The 20,072-nt window shown below is 45.1% G+C and overlaps 1 protein-coding gene across 1 annotated transcript; it reads left to right on the forward strand.

The window, feature by feature from the left end:
• Window positions 1-505: 505 nt before the first annotated feature.
• Window positions 506-17,560, forward strand: LOC103187249 (nucleophosmin-like). Its single transcript, XM_007906665.2, has 4 exons — window positions 506-715; window positions 14,298-14,402; window positions 15,804-15,878; window positions 17,348-17,560. Exons 1-4 carry the CDS (start codon window positions 509-511, stop codon window positions 17,396-17,398), a joined length of 438 nt encoding a protein of 145 aa, XP_007904856.1. The 5' UTR covers window positions 506-508; the 3' UTR covers window positions 17,399-17,560.
• The last annotated feature ends 2,512 nt before the right edge of the window (window positions 17,561-20,072 follow it).

Here is a 20,072-nt window from a genome sequence, read left to right on the forward strand (position 1 = left end):
GAGAGTGACACTGTTCGCCTACAAAACACGGAGTCACTAACTACATTTTGCAGCAAATCGTGTGAAGTGCTTTGAGACATGTTGTTGACATAAAATATGGTGTTTCAAAAAAAGGATTATTATTGTGGAGTCCTGTAGTATATTGATTAGACCACTTGTCTTGCAAGTGAGAGGACCTGGGTTTGATTACTGGGCAGGGCAAAATCTTAGGCAAGTTTCCTTACTCCACATGCCTCTGTTTACCTAACAGTAAATAGGAACCCGGTTGTTAGTTAATTGGCAGATTGCTTTCTGGGGGTAATAATCCCTTTAAAACAATTTTAATTTGGTGACTTAGACCACGACTGTTTGTGGGACATTGCTGTGAGCAATTGGCTGCTAGGTTTCCCCCACAAAATATACACTCAATTCACTTTAAATGCGTTTTGAATTATATTGTAAGGTTTATTATAATATTGATTATGTCCTCTTGTGATAGCTTCCTCTAACACAAAAAACTGGGTACAAAATGAGCTGCATTTATACAGCGTCTCTCCAGTGGGGCAGAGCACACTTGTACAATACATTTGTATTTACTAATTGCTTCCTGATTATCGCGTTGTGTGTTAGGGAAGAAGATGAGGAGGAAGAAGAAGAGGAAGAAGATGATGATGATGTTGATGACATGAAGGAGGCTGTGAAACCAGTGAAGACCCCTGTAAAAGCGCCAGTGAGAGTGAGTTACTGTACCCTTCCCTTCCTGGTCGGTCAGTGTCTGACGAATGTACAATGACCAGATTGAATCCAGAGGACAGGCAGAGTCCTGTAGCGTGGTAGTTCTCTTGCTCGCAAGCGAGAGGACCCGGGATCGATTCCTGGCCAGGGCGAAACCTTAGACAAGTTTTCTTACTCTGCTGCCTCTGTTTACTTAGCAGTAAGTAGGAATCCACTTGTTAGTCGATTGGCGGTTCGTGTTCCGAGTGTAATCCTTGTTGAAATAAAAAAAATGTAGTCACTCAATCCACGACTGTTTGTGGGACACTGCTGTGTGCAATTGGCTGCCGCATTTTTCCCACAAAATACAGTCAATCCACTTTACAGTATTTTCTGTGAAGCACTTTGAGATGTCTATGTCGTGATAAGGTGCCATATTGTGGAGTCCTGTAGCTTAATGGTAACTGGGTTCGATTCCCAGACAGGGCGAAACGTTAGGCAAGTTTCCTTACTCCCCACGCCCCTGTTTACCTAGCAGTAAGTAGGAATCTGGTTGTTAGTTGATTGGCAGATCACTTTTCCAGGGGTAATAATTCCTTCAAAAAAAAATTTGATCACTCAAACCGAGACTGTGTGTGGGCACTGCTGTGCACAATTGCTGCCGTGTTTCGCCCACAATGTATGCAGTAATTCACTTTACAGTATATTCTGTGAAGCACTTTGAGACATCTTAAAAACATGTAAGGTGCTATATTAAATGCAAGTATTCGTGTCATTGTTTCAAATGTATGGATTATCAATATTATTAGGGTGGAGGTGCCAGCTTGGCTCAGTCAATTGCATTCCTGACTCGGAGACAGAAGGCTTTAAGCTCGCAGTCGAGGCAGCGCTCCGGTGCAGTTCTGGGCAGCATTGAATTGCCAGGTTGCAGTCTGTCCTTCACATGAGACCTTAAACCGAGGCTGTTATGGCTGTTCATGTGGAAGTTAAAGATCCCACAACAGTATTAGAATAAAGAAGGGAAGTTTCTCTCTCCCAGTGTCCAAGCTCATGATTCCCCCAGACAAAATTGATTGTCACTTAATGGCTGTGGCAAGACATCAAATTAATGTCTCATCACAAGTATATTATAGTATAGCGTTGGAACATCAGCCGAGACTGTGAATTCAAAGTCCCGTCATCGTGGGGGCTTGAACCTTCCACTTTCTGACTGAATCAAGGGCGAGAGTGCCACCGACTGATTCAGCCTGACACTTGTATTGTGTTTCCTGTGTACTGTGGGTTCACAGTGAGCCTGTGTTTATATACAGAGCTGCATCGCAGGAATTGTGTGTGGAATTGAATGGGTGGCAGACAGATGGAAGGATAGATAGACCAATGGACAAATGCTGCCTGTACTTACTGCAAGAGAAAGTTGTACTTTACCCTGTGGCCACTAGGGTGTGCAGCTTGATACAGTTTCTGACCAGATTTGGATAAGAGCAGCATAGTGGAATCCAACACTAGGAATAAACTGCAAGGCTTTCAGGATTCTGTGTTATGGTGAGTCTAATCACTAACACTTTGTCTGAATCAGGCATAACAACTTCATAAAATCAATCACCGAATGTTACAAATCACACACAACCTACGTTGAGAGGATGAAGGGCAGAGGGTGTCTACATCTGTATCTGCAGGCCTGTAACGTAGTTGTTAGAGTGCTCGTCTCAAAAGCGAAAGGACCAGGGTGTGATTCCCAGACAGGGCGAAACCTAGGCAAGTTTCCTTACTCCAACCAGCTCTGTTTACCTAGCAGTAAGTTGGAACCCAGTTGTTGGCCAGGGTACTCGCAGAAACCTTCTCTTTTCGCTTAGCGACAGACCTTTAAAATGCAACTGAACAGGCATGGACGTGATCTTGTTTTAATGTCTCAACCAAAAAGACAGTGCCTCCAGCGATGAAGTGCTCCCCCTGCCCACATCCACCCCCCCCCACCACCACTTCACCCCTCCATTCCTAGCACTGCATTGGAACGTCAGCCATTGACTGCAAGTTCAAAGACCCCATTAAGGGGGCTTGAACCCACAACCTTCTGACCCAGAGAAGTGATTTTTCGATCTGCTGAAATGCTGCATCAAATGAAGGAATTATTGCAGTTCTTAAATTATTACCTGCTAAATTTATATATTTTTTGAAAAATAAGAAAATGTTATGACACTACAACATTTCTCCCCCTCTTCCCCCCTAGCCAGTTAATAGCAGGTCCTACACCAACTAAATTGCAACCTTGCGCCAACTCCCGACCCACTGAAATATGTGGTTTTAAATTTAATCATATGGGCTCTTGCTCTGTAATCTCTGCTTCGCTTTTCAGTAAGCAAATTCTTCTTATTTTGCTGTAACCAGCAACCCAACAAAGAAACAAAGAATGTTTACTCTTTCTTGGGCTTCCCAGCTGATGTTTTGGCTGTGATCTCTCCTGCCAGGCGTTTGTGGCACCTGGATGTGCTTGGCTCTCTCTCTCTCTTTCTCTCTTACTGTTTCTGGTTAGGAAATTTAAAGAAAAAAAAATCTTTGCATTTGATATCGCGCCTTATCACGTTGCTGAGAGATTTCAAAGTGCTTCACAGAATATACTTTAAAGTGGATTAACTGTATATTTTGTGGGTGAAACAAGGCAGCCAATTGCACACAGCAGTGTCCCACAAACAGTCGTGGATTGAGTGACCAATTTTTTTTTGAGGGATTATTTCCCCTGGAAAGCGATCCGTCGATCGACTAACAACCAGATTCATACTTACTGCTAGGTAAGCAGAGGCGTGTGGAGTAAGGAAACTTGCTTGAGGTTTCATCCTCTTTCGTGTAAGGCGAGTGCTCTAACTATAATGCTACAGGACACTAATGCCCTGGGATGAGAGAGAGACAGAAATATAGAGGTGATCTGAGTGAAGCCAGGAATGGAAACCTCCCAGGTCTCTGCAGCTAGGTTTGAGCGTGGGATTCCTTCGCAGGTGAAAGAGGTGTGACAAACAGTCACACGTCACGCTTACCGTCACACCTAACCAGGCCACAAACCTCCGGCTTTGTGGTTTCAGCCAGGCTCACACAGCAGGCCTGCCTCTTCAACAATGTGGCAAAGTCTGATGCATCTTTCTCGTTTTTATTTCTTGTTTCTTTATTTCCCATTTCTTTTATTTCGCCCACCAGATACACCGTCACTCCACTTTACAGCATGTTCTGTGAAGCACTTTGAGATGTCTCAACGACATGACAAGGTGCTATATCATTCTTCTTATTTATTTCTATTTCTCTTTTTGCTCTCTTTTGTCCCTTTTCTAGCACTCTTCTAGCGTTCTAGATCTCTCTCTCTCTTGCTCTTTCGCTCTCCACACAATCTCTTCACTTCACCCCCTCCCCCACTCCCATGCATGCACATGCTTCACATACCCCGATCAATGCTTCGCCAACGTCCACATGAAGAGGCACAGATGGGACCTCAGTTTAATGTCTCATACGAAGGACCCAACAGTGTTCCTGACAATGCCTAGGTAACATACATATGTGGAACTCTATCTGGTATGGAGACTCTTAAATACAGTGATTAGTTTGACACTCGCTGACCTAACACAAACCCTTTCTATTTGACTTCTTTAATGTGATCTATTCAACCCAAGATTAGCACACAAGCAAGTGAGAGCAGCGGGTTCATAGACATGAGATGCTTCAGGATTTACAAACAGGAAAATGTAGGTTTAAAGTTAATCCGTGTGAATGAGCATAATCAGTGTTGTTTGTCTCCCAAACAAGCACACACACACACACATCAGGAAAAGCTTTCTGATCTTTATTTTTTAATCTGTCCTTTTTTTAAAAAAAGGGCAGAAAAAGCCTGTGAGAGAGATACTAGCTTGACCTGACTTAAAGTCTCGACAATGAAGTATCTCCCCTACCTCCATTATAATAATAATCCTTAGATTTGGTACAGAGAGATTCATGTCTGGAGGAAGTCTCAAGTGCTTCATAGGATATACTGTAAAATGGAGTGACTTGTGGGCAAATGCAGAGTCAGCTTGTGCACAGTAATACCCCACAAACACTCGTGAATAATAATAATCCTTGCATTTGTTAAAGCTCCTTATCATGCCATCTCAAAGAGCTTCACAAGATTTACTGTAGAGTGTGGTGACTGTGTATTTTGTGGGCGAAATGCGGCAGCCAGTTGCTCACAGCAGTGTCCCACAAACAGCCATGGAGTGAGTGACCAGTTTTATCTGGGGGATTGCTGGCCAGGACACAGGAAGAAACACCCTTCTCTTTTTCAAATAGAGCCGCATGATCTTTAACGTCCACCTGAACAGGCAGATGAGACCTTGGTTTAGCATCTTATCCAAAGGGCATGTTGACATGAAAGAAGGCCCAGCAATCGCAGGGGTTGTTATTAATAATCAAATCGCTTCCAATGACCAAAATCTTCCTCTTTGCTTTTGATCAGCTCACACTATCTCCCACTGGTTTGAAACTCGCACGCTGCCCACCAACTCCCTTTTGCCATTCACTTGGAGTGGAGTTCCTCTCTCGGAGTATCACTCCTCTCGATTCAGCTTGTTTTGGTCTTTGTTTTCCTCTCGAGGCGTGGACACAATAATTTAGGCTTTAACATCACAAGCAATTACTCGGCACAGACGGGAGCCCGGTGTTCTGCCCTTTCATCTCCGCCATTCAGCTTCCAATCTAGCCCAGACTGGGGGGATCAAAGCCTCTGCTGTGCTGATTGTAGGGGGAGTCCTGCCTGACGCAGTGGGGGAGGACGGTGCCTGTAGATACAGGCTCATAGCTTTACACTGGCCTCTCTGGCCAGCCGCAGGCATGGCTGGGGTGCGAATGGATAGATTACAACAGGGGGCAGTCCACTGGGTTTAAGGTGAGATACATCCATGGGGAGAGAGTGTAAAGGGAGCTTTATGCTACCTCTAACCTACATTGTACCTATTTAGGGATGTATAGAGGGAGCTTTACTGTGTGTCTAACCCGCCCTGTCACTGACCTGGGAGTTTGGGCGTACAGTGTAGAGGGAGCTTTACTGTGTCCCTAACCTATTCTGTCGCTGACCTAGGAGTGAGGATGGAACACACCCATCAAGTCCTTGCCCTGCTCACTGTGGAATTTTAATAAGGAAATGTAAGGAAATTCACAAAATGTAAGAAAATGTAAGGAGTATTAATTCCCTTTTTTAATTCCGCTTTCCAGGTTTTCCTTAATGTGTTTATTGCTCAGGTAGTGATTCACCTGTTTCCATTCCATCTTTGTGCAGCGGTGTGAGATGTTAACCTATGTTGAGAGGTATTATCTGAAAGTTATCCAGTTCTCTTTTTGAACAAATCTATTGATGAGACCTCGCTCGCCATTTGTGGCAATGAATGAAGCCTACACATAAAATACTCTTGAGTGAAGGAATTACTTTTGCCTGTTTCTCGCCAACAATCCTGAAACTAACCCTTGGCACTGGTTGAAGGTTTTTCCTTATTAACCTTGTCATTTCTTCAGACCTTTGAACACCTCTATCGATAAGCTCTCTGGGACGTAGAGTGAGTGACCAATTTTATTTGGGGTTTTGTTGGCCAGGAGAACGTGAATAATGCAAATAATTATTACTCTTGTTAATAATAATAATGCTTAAATCAGATATGGCTCCTTTCATATCCAGAGGACGTCCCAAATTACTTCACAGGATATACTGTAAAGTGCAGTGACTGTGTTTTGTGGGTAAACGTGGAAGCCAATATATGCACAATAATCAGTCATGGAATGAGTGACCAATGTTTTATTTGGGGGATTGTTGACCAGGACACCGGGAGAGAGAAACTCTTTTGACTTTTCAAGTAGTGCCATGGGATCTTTATTGTACAGGTAGCTTGGACCTCAGTTTAACGTGTCATCTGAAGGACGGCACCTCTGACAATAGAGCAAATCACTCAGCGCCGCGATGGGGTGTCAGATTAGACTATGTAATTTCAAATCCTGACATGGGACTTGAACCCAAAACCTTCTGACTCAGAAGCGAGAGTGTTACCATTGAGCCAGGCTGAATCCTATCCAAGTTAATAGCAAAATAGGGACTTCCTTCCTTCCTCCCTCCCTCCCTCTTCTACTGTCCCTTTTCTACCTGTCTCTTCTGTCTTCCCTCTACACTGTCCTCTTCTCACCCTCATCCCCTCCTCAGTTTGGTTAATAGCTGAATATTCACTTTGCTCCCGTAGAGAGCAGCTCTCATCCCAGGCCAAACTGCCCCCCAAACCTGTTTTTATAGTGGAGTCCTGTAACGTATTGGTTCGAGCCCTCACCTCGCAAGCAAGAGGACCTGGGTTTGATTCCTGGGCAGGGCAAAACCTTAGGCAAGTTTCCTTACTCCACACGCCTCTGTTTAACCAAGCTGTAAGTAGGAACCCGGTTATCAGTAGATTGGCAGATCGCTTCCCGGGGGTAATAATCCCTCAGAAAAATATGGTCACTCAATCTATGACTGTTTGTGGGACACTGCTGTGCGCTATTGGCTGCCGAGTCTCGCCCACAAAATATACAGTCGATCCACTTTAAAGTATATTCTGTATATATTCTGTGAAATGCTTTGAGACGTCTCAACGATGCGATAAGGCGCTATATCAAATATAAGGATTATTATTTTTTATTGTACCATGAAATTGTACATTGGCTTTAAACGTACATAATCGGCGTGCAGTGAGTAACTCCAAATATGTTTTTGTGACCCTTATTAACCTTCTGATAACCATTGTCGGGTCTCTCTGACTTGTGCGGAGTTTGATGTGCTCATAGGTTGGAGTGACCTGCAATCACTCACACTCATTCATAAAAAAAAAGGCTCATTCATAAATTGAGCCTGATGTTCGTGGTTAGGGCTTGGTGTATGGAATACATTCCATTCCCCTGCTTCATACAATTCGTGGAGTCCTGTAGTGCATTGGCTAGCGTGCTCACCAGGTTCGGATCCCGGGCAAGTTTCCTTACTTCACTCGCCTCTGTTTACCTAGCAGTAAGTAGGTATCCGGTTGTTAGTCGATTGGTAGATCGCTTTCTGGAGGTAATAATCCACCCCCAAAATAATAATACAATAATACATGGGGTCACTCAATCCGTGATTGTTTGTGGGACGCTGCTGTGTGCAATTGGTTGCTGCGTTTCGCACAAAATAGAGTCAATTCACTTTACAGTATATTCTGTGAAGAGCTTTGAGACAACTCAATGACCTGACAAGGCACTACATCAAATGCAAGGATTATTATGATTATAATCACAGTTTTCCCCACAGTGCTCTTAACCTAAGTATAATCTTTCATGTGAGATAAAGATTGTTGTTCAGATGAGACACTAAACCGAGCTCCTGTCTGTGCTCTGGTCAGTTGGATGTTAAAGAACCTGCAGCTATACTCGAGAGAAGGGAGTTTCACTCTCCCCAGTGTCTTGGCCAACAATCCCCCCAGATAACAATTGGCCATTCACTTCATGGCTGTTTGTGGGATGTTGCTGTGTGCAGATTGGCTGCCATGTTCACTTGCAAAATACACAGTCACTACACTTCAAAGAATAACCTTTCAAGCGCTTCGAGATATCCTCCTGACATAAATGGAACTGTATCAAACATACAGAATATTATTATTATGAAGTGTTTTACTGGCACGGTGTGGGTTATGGAGAAAGTGGTAAGAGGGGTACATAAGTGGTGACCAGTGGAAGAGGTAGGTTCTAGGAGGGTTTTGAAAGCAGGGGTGTGATGAAGAGGCAATTCCAAGGAGAAGGCATAACATGGCAGATCTTTTAATCCTTTTTCTCCACATATGTTCTTTTAAACCCCTCCAAGGTCTTGCTCCTCGTACCTCTGTGACCTACTAAAACATTGCCAACCTGTCTCTCCCCCCTGCCCTCTCCACATTCAGGTCTTCAGCCTTTCTGCCACAACCCCTCTGCCTCGCCCACTCCCTTGCCTCCTTCAAGGTCCATCTCAAAACCTTCCTCTTTGACCCTCCTCTTGACTCCAACTCCCACCTTAGGTGCAAATCCTTGAATGTTCAGGGCCTTAATAATAATAATAATCCTTGCATTTGGTATAGCGCTTTTCACGTCTTCTAGTCATCTCAAAGCGCTTCACAGAATATACTGTAAAGTGAATTGACTGTATATTTGTGGGCGAAACGCGGCAGCCAATTGGGCACAGCAGTGTCCCACAAACAGTCATGGATTGAAGTGACCAATTTATTATTGTTTTTGGTTTTGGAGGGATTATTATTAGGCGTGTGGAATAAGGAAACTTGCCCAAGGTTTCGACCTGCCAGGAATCGAACCCAGGTCTCTCACTTGAGAGGCGAGTGCTCTAACCACTGAGCTACAGGCCTTGGGATACCATCCCGATATGAAAGGTACTATATAAATGCAATTTGTTGTTGTTGATGTTCTTAGATGTGCAGTGGTTGAAAAGAAAGGACAAAGATGGGTAGTAAGGCATATGGAGTAAAGCCAACGAAATGGGATTAAAGGATCTGTCATGATCATATAAAATAGCGGAAGAGAGGCCTATGAGCAGAGACTGAAAGAACTGGAACAAAGAAGGTTGAGGGGTGACCTGATCAAGATCTTTAAAATTATGATTTGATAGTCATTAGGTGAGAAATTATTCACACTAGTTGATGAGTCAGTGACTGAAGGCGTTATTTTAAAATAGTAAACAAGCAAATGGGGAGATGTTTTCAAACACAGATTGGTTCAGATGTGTTTTTCCGAGAGCAATGGTTGAGGCAGAATCCATATTAGCTTTATAATAATAATAATCCTTGCATTTCACGTCTTTCAGAAGGGATCTAGACAGATAGCTGAAAAGAGACAGCTACAAGGGTATAGGGGATTCCACTCTTGCCCCTCAGTCAGAAGATTGCGATTAAGACTTATCAAGACTTTGAGCTCAGTCTAGGCTGATGCTCCAGCAGAGTACTGGCGGACACTGCATTGTCAGAGGTTCCATCCTTTGAATTGAGACATTAAACTGAGGTCTGTTAGGTGAACGTGAAAATCCTGCGGTACTGTTGGAAAAGAGAAGGGAGTTTCTCTCTCCTGGTGTCCTGGCTAACAATCCCCCAGATAAAATCAGTCACTCAATTCATGGCTGTTTGTGGGGATGTTACTGTGCCCAAATTGGCTGCAGCCTTCACCTACAAAATACACAGTCATTACACTTTAAAGTAAATCATGTGAGGCATTGTAAGACATCCTTCTGATGTGAAAGGCGTTGTATCAAATATATGGATTGTCATTATTATATTGTATTTGCCAATGGACAGTGAAGGCTTCTTTTCCTTTAGAAGCCAGTAGCTTTTTTTGGAGAGTCAAAAGTTAATATAATTTTCCCCACCTAACGGCTGCTAAGTCTTAAACAACAGATGCATATCTCCCTCCCCCCTTCACGCCTGCCCTCCTGTAAATAGTGCCGTTGAGAAGTTGCTGTCTTTGAGCAACTGTGCGCTCACTGTCTGTCCTGTCATTACCTGGAGCGTGCACACCCATAATCAGCAAACATCTGCTTCCGATTGCAAATCACAAGCGTTGCCTGTGTCTGTTGCATCAATACACACAGGCCTGTCCTTTGCAGATTAATCGCAATCCTCCCCTCATCATTCCACCACTCCTCCCCCCCCCACCATCATCACCACCTTTTCACATGCCTGTTTGTACCCTAATTCCATGCTGCAGCTACAGGACACCTGAATTCATGCTTCTAACTTTAGTTAACTCGAGGAACAGCTGAGCATCGCTGCACGCTACAGGCAGCCTTCTGTTTCTCTGGTTTGGTTCTTTCCCCTTCGGGTGTTTCAGATGTTCTCAACCTGTTGTCCAGACTGTTCTCTTCTTTTTTTTAAAAAAAAATTCTCCAAAAAAAGTATTCTTGTTTAGCCACCGAGCTCCATAGTTGAACGTAACCACTCTCGTTTGGAACAGATTGGTATGATTTTACTATGGTAATAATAATAATCCTGGTATTTGATATAGCGCCTTATCACATCTTTGAGACGTCTCAAAGCGTTTCACAGGATATACTGTAAAGTGAATTTTGTGACTTGTTTATTTTGTGGGTGAAATGCAGCAGCCAACTGTGCACAGTAGTGTGGAGTAAGGAAACTTGCCTAAGGTTTTGCCCTATCCTGGAATCAAAGTCAGGACCTCTCACTTGCGAGCTGAGTTCTCTAACCACTGAGCTACAGGACTCCACTTTAGCCTCCCCACATAGCCTGGGCTGATGGCAGAAAACTCAGGCCCAGAGCGGGATTTGAACCCGAGCTCCATCCAAACCACCAAGGGTGCACTTTCCCCTTCCCCCATCTGCTCCACAACTTTCAGTCTGAATAAGTTCCTCTAAAGTGACTGTTCCTTTGCAAAAGATTTTCTTTTCAAACAAAATTGTGGCGATTCAGGCTTATTCACTTAACAAGAATCGGCTATCGAATTACTGCTTTACTCGGGCTTACATCAGAGTGTTTGGTTGGTACCACATGAAATGAATTCCAGCCTTTAGCCGTGTGTAATTAAGTTTGGCATGATTATGTGAGACAAATTGGAGAATAATGCTTCTTTTGGTTCTCTAACCACAGTGTTCAGACCTCTTTTACCTTAATAACTATGTACTAATCAGAGCGTGACTGCCTAGTTAGACTTGCTACAAGGAGGAGGAGGGTGTGTGTGTGTTTGGGTGGGGGGGGGTTGCCTTTCAGTGTGGTGCAAGAGTATCTGAGTTTCAGAAACTGAGGCCAGGCCTGACAAACAATCACCTTGTATAAAAGGACAGGATTCCAATGAAATTGGTTCAACAGCACTTGAAATAAGGCTTTAAAACACCGAGGCACTGATTTACCAATGGAAAAATGGCAGCATTTGTATTTTTTGCAGTTTCTATTGCGTGGCCCTGTGTTGGCACTTTAGCTCAGTTCAGGCTCTCATTCCAGCACAGCGTGGAGAGAGTGCATGTGTTTCTGGGGAGGTGGGGGGATGGCACTGCATTATCATTGGTGCCATCCATCATAGATGTTAAATACCAGGTCCTTGACTGTCCGTTCACTTCTTCATGTGGATGTTATTAATGATAATCATATCCTTGTATTTGATGTAGCACCTTATCAAGTCGTTGAGACGTTTCAAAGTGCTTCACAGGATATACTGTAAAGTGGAGTGACTATTTTCTGGGTGAAATGAGGCAGCCAGTTGCACACGCTAATATCTCACAAACAGCTGTAGAGTGAGTGACCAATTTTATCTGGAAGATTGTTGGTCAGAACACTGGGAGAGAGACATTCCCTCCTCTTTTTCGAATAGTGCCTGGGATCTTTATCGGCCCCCTGAACAGGCACAAAGGGATCTTCATTTAACATCTCATCTGAAGGACGGGTTTGATTTGACCCAGTGATATGATTGGGGGGAAAATAATTGAGTTCCTCTCTCTTGATATCCCCTGGCCAACAATCCCCAGATAAATTGGTTCATTCACCTCCTGACTGCGTGGTGGAATCTTGTTCCCAGTGATTTGGGACCTTCTCCTGACGTGAAAGATGCTGTGCAAATGAAATGTGGTGTTGTTGCCTGAAAATGGAAAGGTCACTATTATAATAAAAATATTCTTCCTGAGATTTGTTATATAAAAGCTCCTTTCACGATAGGAAGGCATCTCAATGCTGTGTATTTTATCGGCAAACGTAGCTGTCAATTTTGCATGCAGCAATATCCCATAAACAGCCATGAATATTGTAGGAGGGCTGTTGTTGGCCAGGAGAAACTCTGTTTCTTCGAATAGCTCCATAGGATTTTTAATGTCCACCAGAACAGGCAGACAGGACCTTGGTTTAACGTGTCTTCTGAAGGATGGCACCTCTGACAATGCAGTGCAAGCCTGTACTGGAGTATCGGCTTAAATTGTGCCAGGTAAAAAGTCCCGATGTGGGATTTGAACCCACAACCTTCCAACTTGGAGGACAGAGAGCCTTGGAGGCCAGACTGAGCCAGACTGATACTACACTTGATGGTGATCAATGTTTTGTCTCCTTCATTGCTGTGAGCGTCTGAGACGCTGAGCTTTTTCGCTGTGGCTCCTGGCCAGCTTGTGGGAGATGGTCCGTGAGCTTGTGCAGGATTGTGGCGGGAGATGAAGGGATTTACTGAGAGGGTTCCAGAGAGTAGGGGAAAAGTATTTTAAACTCCTGATAACTCAACCCTAGCTTAACTTCTGCTCCCTCCACTCAGCAGGCTATGGTCCGCTCCAAGTCTCCCCACCTGCCCGCCCCACATTCGCAGATGGACCTTCAGCCTCTCTGCCCCCACCCTTTGGAGCTCCGTCCCACAGTCCATTTGCCTCGCCCCTCCCTTGCCTCCTTTAAGGAGAGTCTCAAGATCTTCCTCTTTGACCGCGCATTCGGTCAGCCTCCAACCCCCACCTTGCCTGCCCTCCACCCCTCTTGATCCCAACCCCCAGCTTAGGTCCAAATCCTTGACTGTCCAACGCCTTCAGACATCCTCCCGACATGAAAGCCACTATACAAATGCAATTTATTGTTCAGCTCAAGTCATCATGCTGTCAATATTTCAGCCACATTTATTTATGTACTTATACATATGCCTAACTACCTACTTCTGATAACACGTCAATGAGAGGTGAGTTATCAGGAGTTTACTGTAACTGAAAGACTGAGTTGGTGGAGTGGAGAGAATGGGCGGGCAAGTAGGATTGCCAGAGACGCCAGACACAGGGTGGGAGGGATGCCTTGGAGACATTTGCAGGTGAGGACAAGGATCTTATAGCTGATCTGCTGGGGAAGAGGGAATAGGTGGGGCTCGGCTTGGCATGAATTGGGCAATGGGCTTGCAGAGCCTGGTGTGGGAGAGAATGTAAGCTTCGGAGATCTGGATGTAGTGTCGTGGGGGGGAGGAAGAGGGGGGAGCACTTTAAAGTAGCGATCGCTTTTGCATGACTCTCTGAAGGCTGAATCCCTAGCATTGGCTGTGAGCCAGCCAGCCAGCTCCCAGCGATGTGAATGTGGTTTCTGCATCCTATAATAACGCAGGCTTTGATCTGGCTGATGTGCGAGACATTGATGTGAACGCTTTCATTTACGGCTGGATTTTTTGGTGTTGATTCATAACGGCCTCTCCATTACCTTCCCCTGAAAAAGAGGGGTCATTAATCTGCTCGTTCAGGTGAGTGACGCCCACGTTAGGAGATGGAATGTTCCTTTGTCTCCTTCATTCGAATGGCGTTCAGTTTCCGAGTCAAACACAACACAAGTGTAAAGTGCAGAACAACCTCGAGATCGCCCCACACCAAACGTCTGTCTCCCCCACAACACAAACATGCATTACTCCAAAAGTTCTTGGTTCAAACCCACTTAGTCTATGATGATGCTCTCGCTTGTGAACTAGTACACTACGGGATTTCGAATGATGCACTGAGGTTAACATTGTTGCATGTTCAACCCAGGTAATCTGTATTAGTATTTAGTTTAAGTAGATGCAGGTTGAGAGCATGAGACAATGATGAGATTGAGTGGATAAAGCCAGGTCTCTTGTGCTCCTCCTATTCTCAGATGCCAGAAAAGAAACCGGACGTGGGGTCTAATTCCCTGAAAAGCCCGCGGAGGCCGTTTACCATGGGGGAAATTAAAACCAAAATGAAGACCTTGGTCGGAAAGGTAAACCAACTGTGTGATTCATGATTAGGAGGAGGCTATTCAGCCCATCAAACCTGCTTCTCAGATCTCTTGATCCCATCTCCTGGCCTTTTCTCAATGTTTCCTCAATGCCCTAACTTCCCAAGTATCTCTCTTATCTGTCCTCTTAAGCATCCTGGTTGATTCTACCCATTGTGTGCCAGAACCATGCTTCACCATTCTCAAAACATGCACATTACTGACCAGACTCTATACCACACACACACACAATAACGCAATACAACCCTACACCGACACACGTACCAATAATATGCTTACAGTCCCACACACACACACACGTAATAACGCACATATATACAGACACAGAGCACCTACAACACACACACAACCAGTAATCCACACTTGGTTCCAATAACACAGACACACACAAAGCACCAATAACACAGCTGTGCCTACCCCCATCCCTCCCCCATTCACACCTGTGGCCTGTGAAAAGCTTTGAGATGTTTCAATGGGATGAGGCACAATACCAACGTTTCACATACGGTAACATCTCTGAATAAACCTGCTCACTCACTTTGTTCTGTTTGCTGTGTCCAAATTGGCTGCCATGTTCAACCCCAAATACACAGCCTGTGTGTGATTACTTTATAGTAAACTCCTGCATAGCTCTTTCGGATGCTTCGCTGAGGTGATGAGGCGTTATGTCAAATTCAGGAATTATTGTTGTTGTATGTTTAAATGCTTTGCAGCGACTGTGCCAGACACCAAGCGGAGAGGGGAACGCATCGTGAGGGTTTTTTGGGAGTTTTTAAATAATAATCCTTATATTGACATATTTTAAACAATAATATCCTTATATTTGACATTGTTGAGACATCTCAAAAAGCTTCATAGCATATACTGTAAAGTGAATTGACTGTATTTTGTGGATGAAACACGGCAGACAGTTGCGCGCAGCCTTGTCCCCCAAACAGTCTTGGAATGAGTGACCAATTATTTTTTAAAAGACAAGAGAGAAATAATAATAATAATTGCATTTGATATTGCGCTTTTCATGTCTTTGAGATGTCTCAAAGCGCTTCACAGAATACATTGTAAAGTGAATTGACTGTATATTTTGTAGGCAAAACACGGCAGCCAATTGCACACAGCAGTGCCCCAAAAACAATCGTGGATTGAAGTGACCAATTTATTATTATTGTTTTTAAAGGAATTATTACCCCCCGGTAAAGCGATCCACCAATCGACTAACAGCCGGGTTCTTACTTACTGCTAGGTAAACAGAGGCGTGTGGAGTAAGGAAACTTGCCCAACATTTCGCCCTGTCGGGAATCAAACCCAAGTCTCTCGCTTGCAAGGTAAGCGCTCTAAACACTAAGCTACATTTGTCTCAACCGTATGTTTGTGTTTCTCCCCCAGGGCCACTCCCTACCAAGAAACGAAAAGAAGTTTGAAAACCTTGTGAAACATACTTTCCGATTAGGAGATAAAACCGTGAGTATCTAAGTTGGTCCTCCCACTCAAAACATTGTTAAGCGAGTGTGGGGAGACGTTACCTGTCTGACAGCACTGCCTGTGGGCTCCCCTGTCCCCAGCAAACTGTTCTGCACAGTCTGTGTTATTGGTGTGTGAGATCAATGCTGTGTGGGTTGTGTGTGTGTTGGTGTTGTGTGTATATGTGTGTATGATCAGTGCTGCGTCTGTGTGTATTTGTGTGTATGTCTATGTCCTCTCTGTTGCCTTCGACACTGTCAACCATTCCATCTTCCTCCACTGCCTTTCCTCTCTCAACCTTCACAGACCCGCCCTTGCCTGCTTCAAATTCTACCTCTCCCACTGTCTCCACCTCATCTCCACTGACGGCTTCTCCTCTAGCCCCCGCACCATCTCACGCAGCGTTCCTCAGGGCTCTGTCCTTGGACACTTCCTTTTCAATATCTACATGCTCCCCCTTGGTGACATCATCCGTAGACATGGGGTCAACTTCCACATGTATGCGGATGACAACCAACTCTATCTCTTAGCTCCACCCTCAACTCCAGGACAACTGCTGTGCTCACTGACCTGACTGCCTGTCGGACATCAAGTCCTGGATGAGCAATAATTTTCTCAAGTTGAAGGTGAACAAGACCGAGGCGCTCCTGCTTGGCTCCCATCAGCGCCTCCATACCTCGGTCGCTGACAGCATCACCCTTCATGGATGCACTCTACACCTCAAAGAGCCAACAAGGAACCTCGGCATCCTGTTCGACCCTCAACTGTCCTTTGTACCCCACATCCGTCCCATGACCCGCTCCACCTTTCCCCACCTCTGCAACATTGCACGACTCCACCACTGTCTCTCACCGTAGGCCGCCGAGATTCTCACACACACATTCACCACATCCAGGCACGAGTACACAAACTCCCTGCTTGTCGGCCTCCCCGACTTCTCCCTCTACAGGCTGCACATCATCCAGTACTCTGCAGCCCATGTCCTCTCCCGCACCAGGCTCCGCAAGCCTATCATCCCAATCCTTGCCCGACTCCATTGGCTTCCCATCACACAGAGGATACAGTTCAAGATCCCTCACCTTCAAAGCCCTCCATGGCCTCCTGTGACCTCCTAACCCCCTACCAACTTGTCCGCACCCTCCACTCAGCAAGCTCTGGCCTGCTTCCAATCTCCCACCTTGTCTGCCCCACCATTAGCGGGTGGGCCTTCAGCCTCTGGAACACCGTCCCACAGTCGCTCCACTTAGCCCTCTCCCTTGCCTCCTTCAAGACCCTCCTCTTCAACCATGCCTTCGATCACCCTCCTACCCCTACCCTCACCGCCCTCCACCCGTCCTGATCCCAACCATCAGCTCGGGTGCGGATCCCTGACTGTCCAGCGCCTTGGCACGTCCTCCAGACGTGAAAGGCGCTATATAAATATAATTTTTTGTTGTTACGGGTTCTGTAATCACACTCTGTATTCTCAGGTCATTAAGGAGTTGTGGGTCTGGGTACAGACACTGAAGCAAACCAAGTGAGCGACTCAGCGAGCAAGGCATACTTCCCCATGTTTCTGCACGGTTTACCATGTTGAAGAAATCCAGGGTGTTTCCCAAAAAACGTTTTTTGTTCTGGTCACTTCGTCTGCTTAAGGCTGTGATTTCTTAAAAAAATAAAAAAAATTAAAAATTCTTAAAAAATTTCTTTACATTTTTTTAAAAAAATGGCTACTAGAGCTCGATGCGTGGTGACAGGATCTGGGAGACTGATACAAGGAGATCCAACAACTTAGATTTATATAGCACCCCTCACGCAGGATAGCGTCCCAGAGCGCTTAACCATGGCTGAGACTGGCACGAAGCCGAGGAGAGAGAGGATCGTAAGCACAGTTGAAGAGGAAGATCTTAGGCATGACTTGAAGATAGGTAATGATAAGGATAGAGGAAGAGTGTTCCAGAGTTTGGGGGTGTAGTGGCTGAAAGTCCAGCCACCAATCTTGGAACGGAGGGCACGAGAGACATGAAGGAGGCTGGAGCCAGTGGAGTGGAGGCGGTGGGTCGAGGGTTGGGAAGTAATCAGGTTGCTGAGATAGGGAGGTGCCAGGGCATGAAGGGATTTGAAGACTAGACATGCAATACAACAACAACAAATTGCATTTACACAACACCGTTCATGTAGGGAGGACGTCTAAGGCGCTGGACAATGAGGGCTTTCCACCGAGCTGGAGGTTTGGGATCAGAGAGGGGTGGAGGGCTAGTGGGTTGGAGGCATGGTCGAAAAGGAAGGTCTTGAAACAAGCCTTGAAGGAGGTAAGGGAGGGGGGTGAGGCGGAGGGCTCCGGGATGGATTTCCAGATAGCGTCAAAAAGGCAGATAGCCGACGGAGGAGCGGGCATGGTGGGGGATGTGGAGCGGGCCAGTGCCCGCCGAGTGGACAGGTTGATGACATCAGCTGAAAGCTAAACCATTTACACGTGAAATAAGGTTTTTTTCATGTAGTGGGAGTGTGGAATTCACAAGCACATGTGAAATTGACATGCAGGCACTTATACACAGGAAATGTACATGCACACACATGTAAACTGGAAACTAAAATATACATCTCACAGAAGATAAACATATACAAGAAATTGATGCACACACACAGTACTGTTGTTGCTGATTGGCAGCCAATTCATATGCATGACAGAGAAATAAAAAAGTGATAAAATAATAAGAGTTAAAGTGTGGGGACAGGGAAGGGTGGCAATAACAACAACAAATTACATGTATATAGCGCCTTTCACATTGGGAGGACAACCCAAGGCGCTGGACAGTCAGGGATTTGGATGCGAGCTGGGGGGAGCGGATGGAGAAAACTCACAAATCAAAATACTAATTGTTTTTTCTTTAGTTTGATTCTGCATTCAAAACGCTCAAGAAACTCAGCTCCTCTCCGAGTTTATCTCCCATTTCCTGTCATCAACAGAAACATGTAGTCCTGTAGAATATTGGTTAGAGCACTCACAATCGAGAGGACCCCGGTTTGATTCCTGGGCAGAGCAAAACCTTAGACAAGCTTCCTTACTCCACACTCCTCTGATTACTTAGCCGTAAGTAGGAACCCAGTTGTTATTTGATTGGTTGATGGCTTTCTGGGGGTAATAATCCCTCCAAAAAATAATAATAATTTGGACGCTCAATCCATGACTGTTTGTGGGACACTGCTGTGTGCAATAGGCTGTCACGTTTTGCCCGCAAAATACAATGTCAATTAATTTTACAGTATATGCAACCTGATAAGGCACTATATCAAATGCAAGGATGATTATTTTTATTATTATACATTATATGATAAACCATTCCCAACCATGTCTCTCCTTTCACCCAACCTTCCCCTGACCATCCGAGACCTGAGAAAGCCTCTACGGAGAGGCAAGAGTTCATTTTGGAAGATCTAACTCCAGCGGTATGGGTGCACAGCTTAAATAACTTGTATTCAATAGAAAGCTTTAAAAACAGCACACCTTGATGTGTGATGGGTTGGGGGTTGTAAGAGTGTGCCACACCTTTAACAAGGGGACAGCCTGTGTATCCAATTGCCAGAACAACAGCAGCTGAGATTTCCTGATTATTGAACCTTCCGCACAACGAGGTCACTGACCCCAATAACTAATTGCTTCCCAATGAAATGCTGGGATCCAATTACCTCACTGTCCCTCCTGCACTAAGCTCCGTGAGCCGATCTCCCACCCGCACCCCCAACCGGCTTCACTGACTCCCCATCCCCCAGAGGATTGAGTTTACGATCCACACCCTCACTTTTAAACCCGTCCATGGTCATGATCCTCCCTACCTCCGCAATCTCTGAACGCAATATCAATCTGTCCACTCCCTTCGCTCGGCAGGCACTGGCCTGTTCCACGTTCCCCACCCTGCCTGCTCCACTATTAGTGGTCAGGCCTTCAAACTTTCTGAGCCCACGATCTGGAACCAACTCCACCTTGCACCCTCCCCCCACTGTCAAAGGTGACGTCTTTTGGATGAGATGTCAAACTGGAACATGCAGTCGATAAAGATACTACAGAGCTATTGAAAAAGAGAACAAAGTTTCTCTCAGTGCCTTGGCCGACTGATCCTCAAACCAAAATCTAAGTCAGTCATTCGTGGGATGTTGCTGTGCATAGATTGGTTCTTGTGTTCATCTACAAATTACAGTCACTCCACTTTACAG

Source organism: Callorhinchus milii, unplaced genomic scaffold, assembly GCF_018977255.1.
Source record: "Callorhinchus milii isolate IMCB2004 unplaced genomic scaffold, IMCB_Cmil_1.0 Scaffold1, whole genome shotgun sequence".
NCBI lineage: Eukaryota > Metazoa > Chordata > Chondrichthyes > Chimaeriformes > Callorhinchidae > Callorhinchus > Callorhinchus milii.

Bases quoted from the DNA above. Each gene is read 5' to 3' on its own strand.
- LOC103187249 (XM_007906665.2), top strand. From the start codon at position 509: ATGAGCTGCATTTATACAGCGTCTCTCCAGTGGGGCAGAGCACACTTG. The intron at 14,403-15,803 runs GTAAACCAACTG...TTTCTCCCCCAG, and splicing joins TGAAGACCTTGGTCGGAAAG to GGCCACTCCCTACCAAGAAA. The intron at 15,879-17,347 runs GTGAGTATCTAA...CTGTATTCTCAG, and splicing joins TCCGATTAGGAGATAAAACC to GTCATTAAGGAGTTGTGGGT.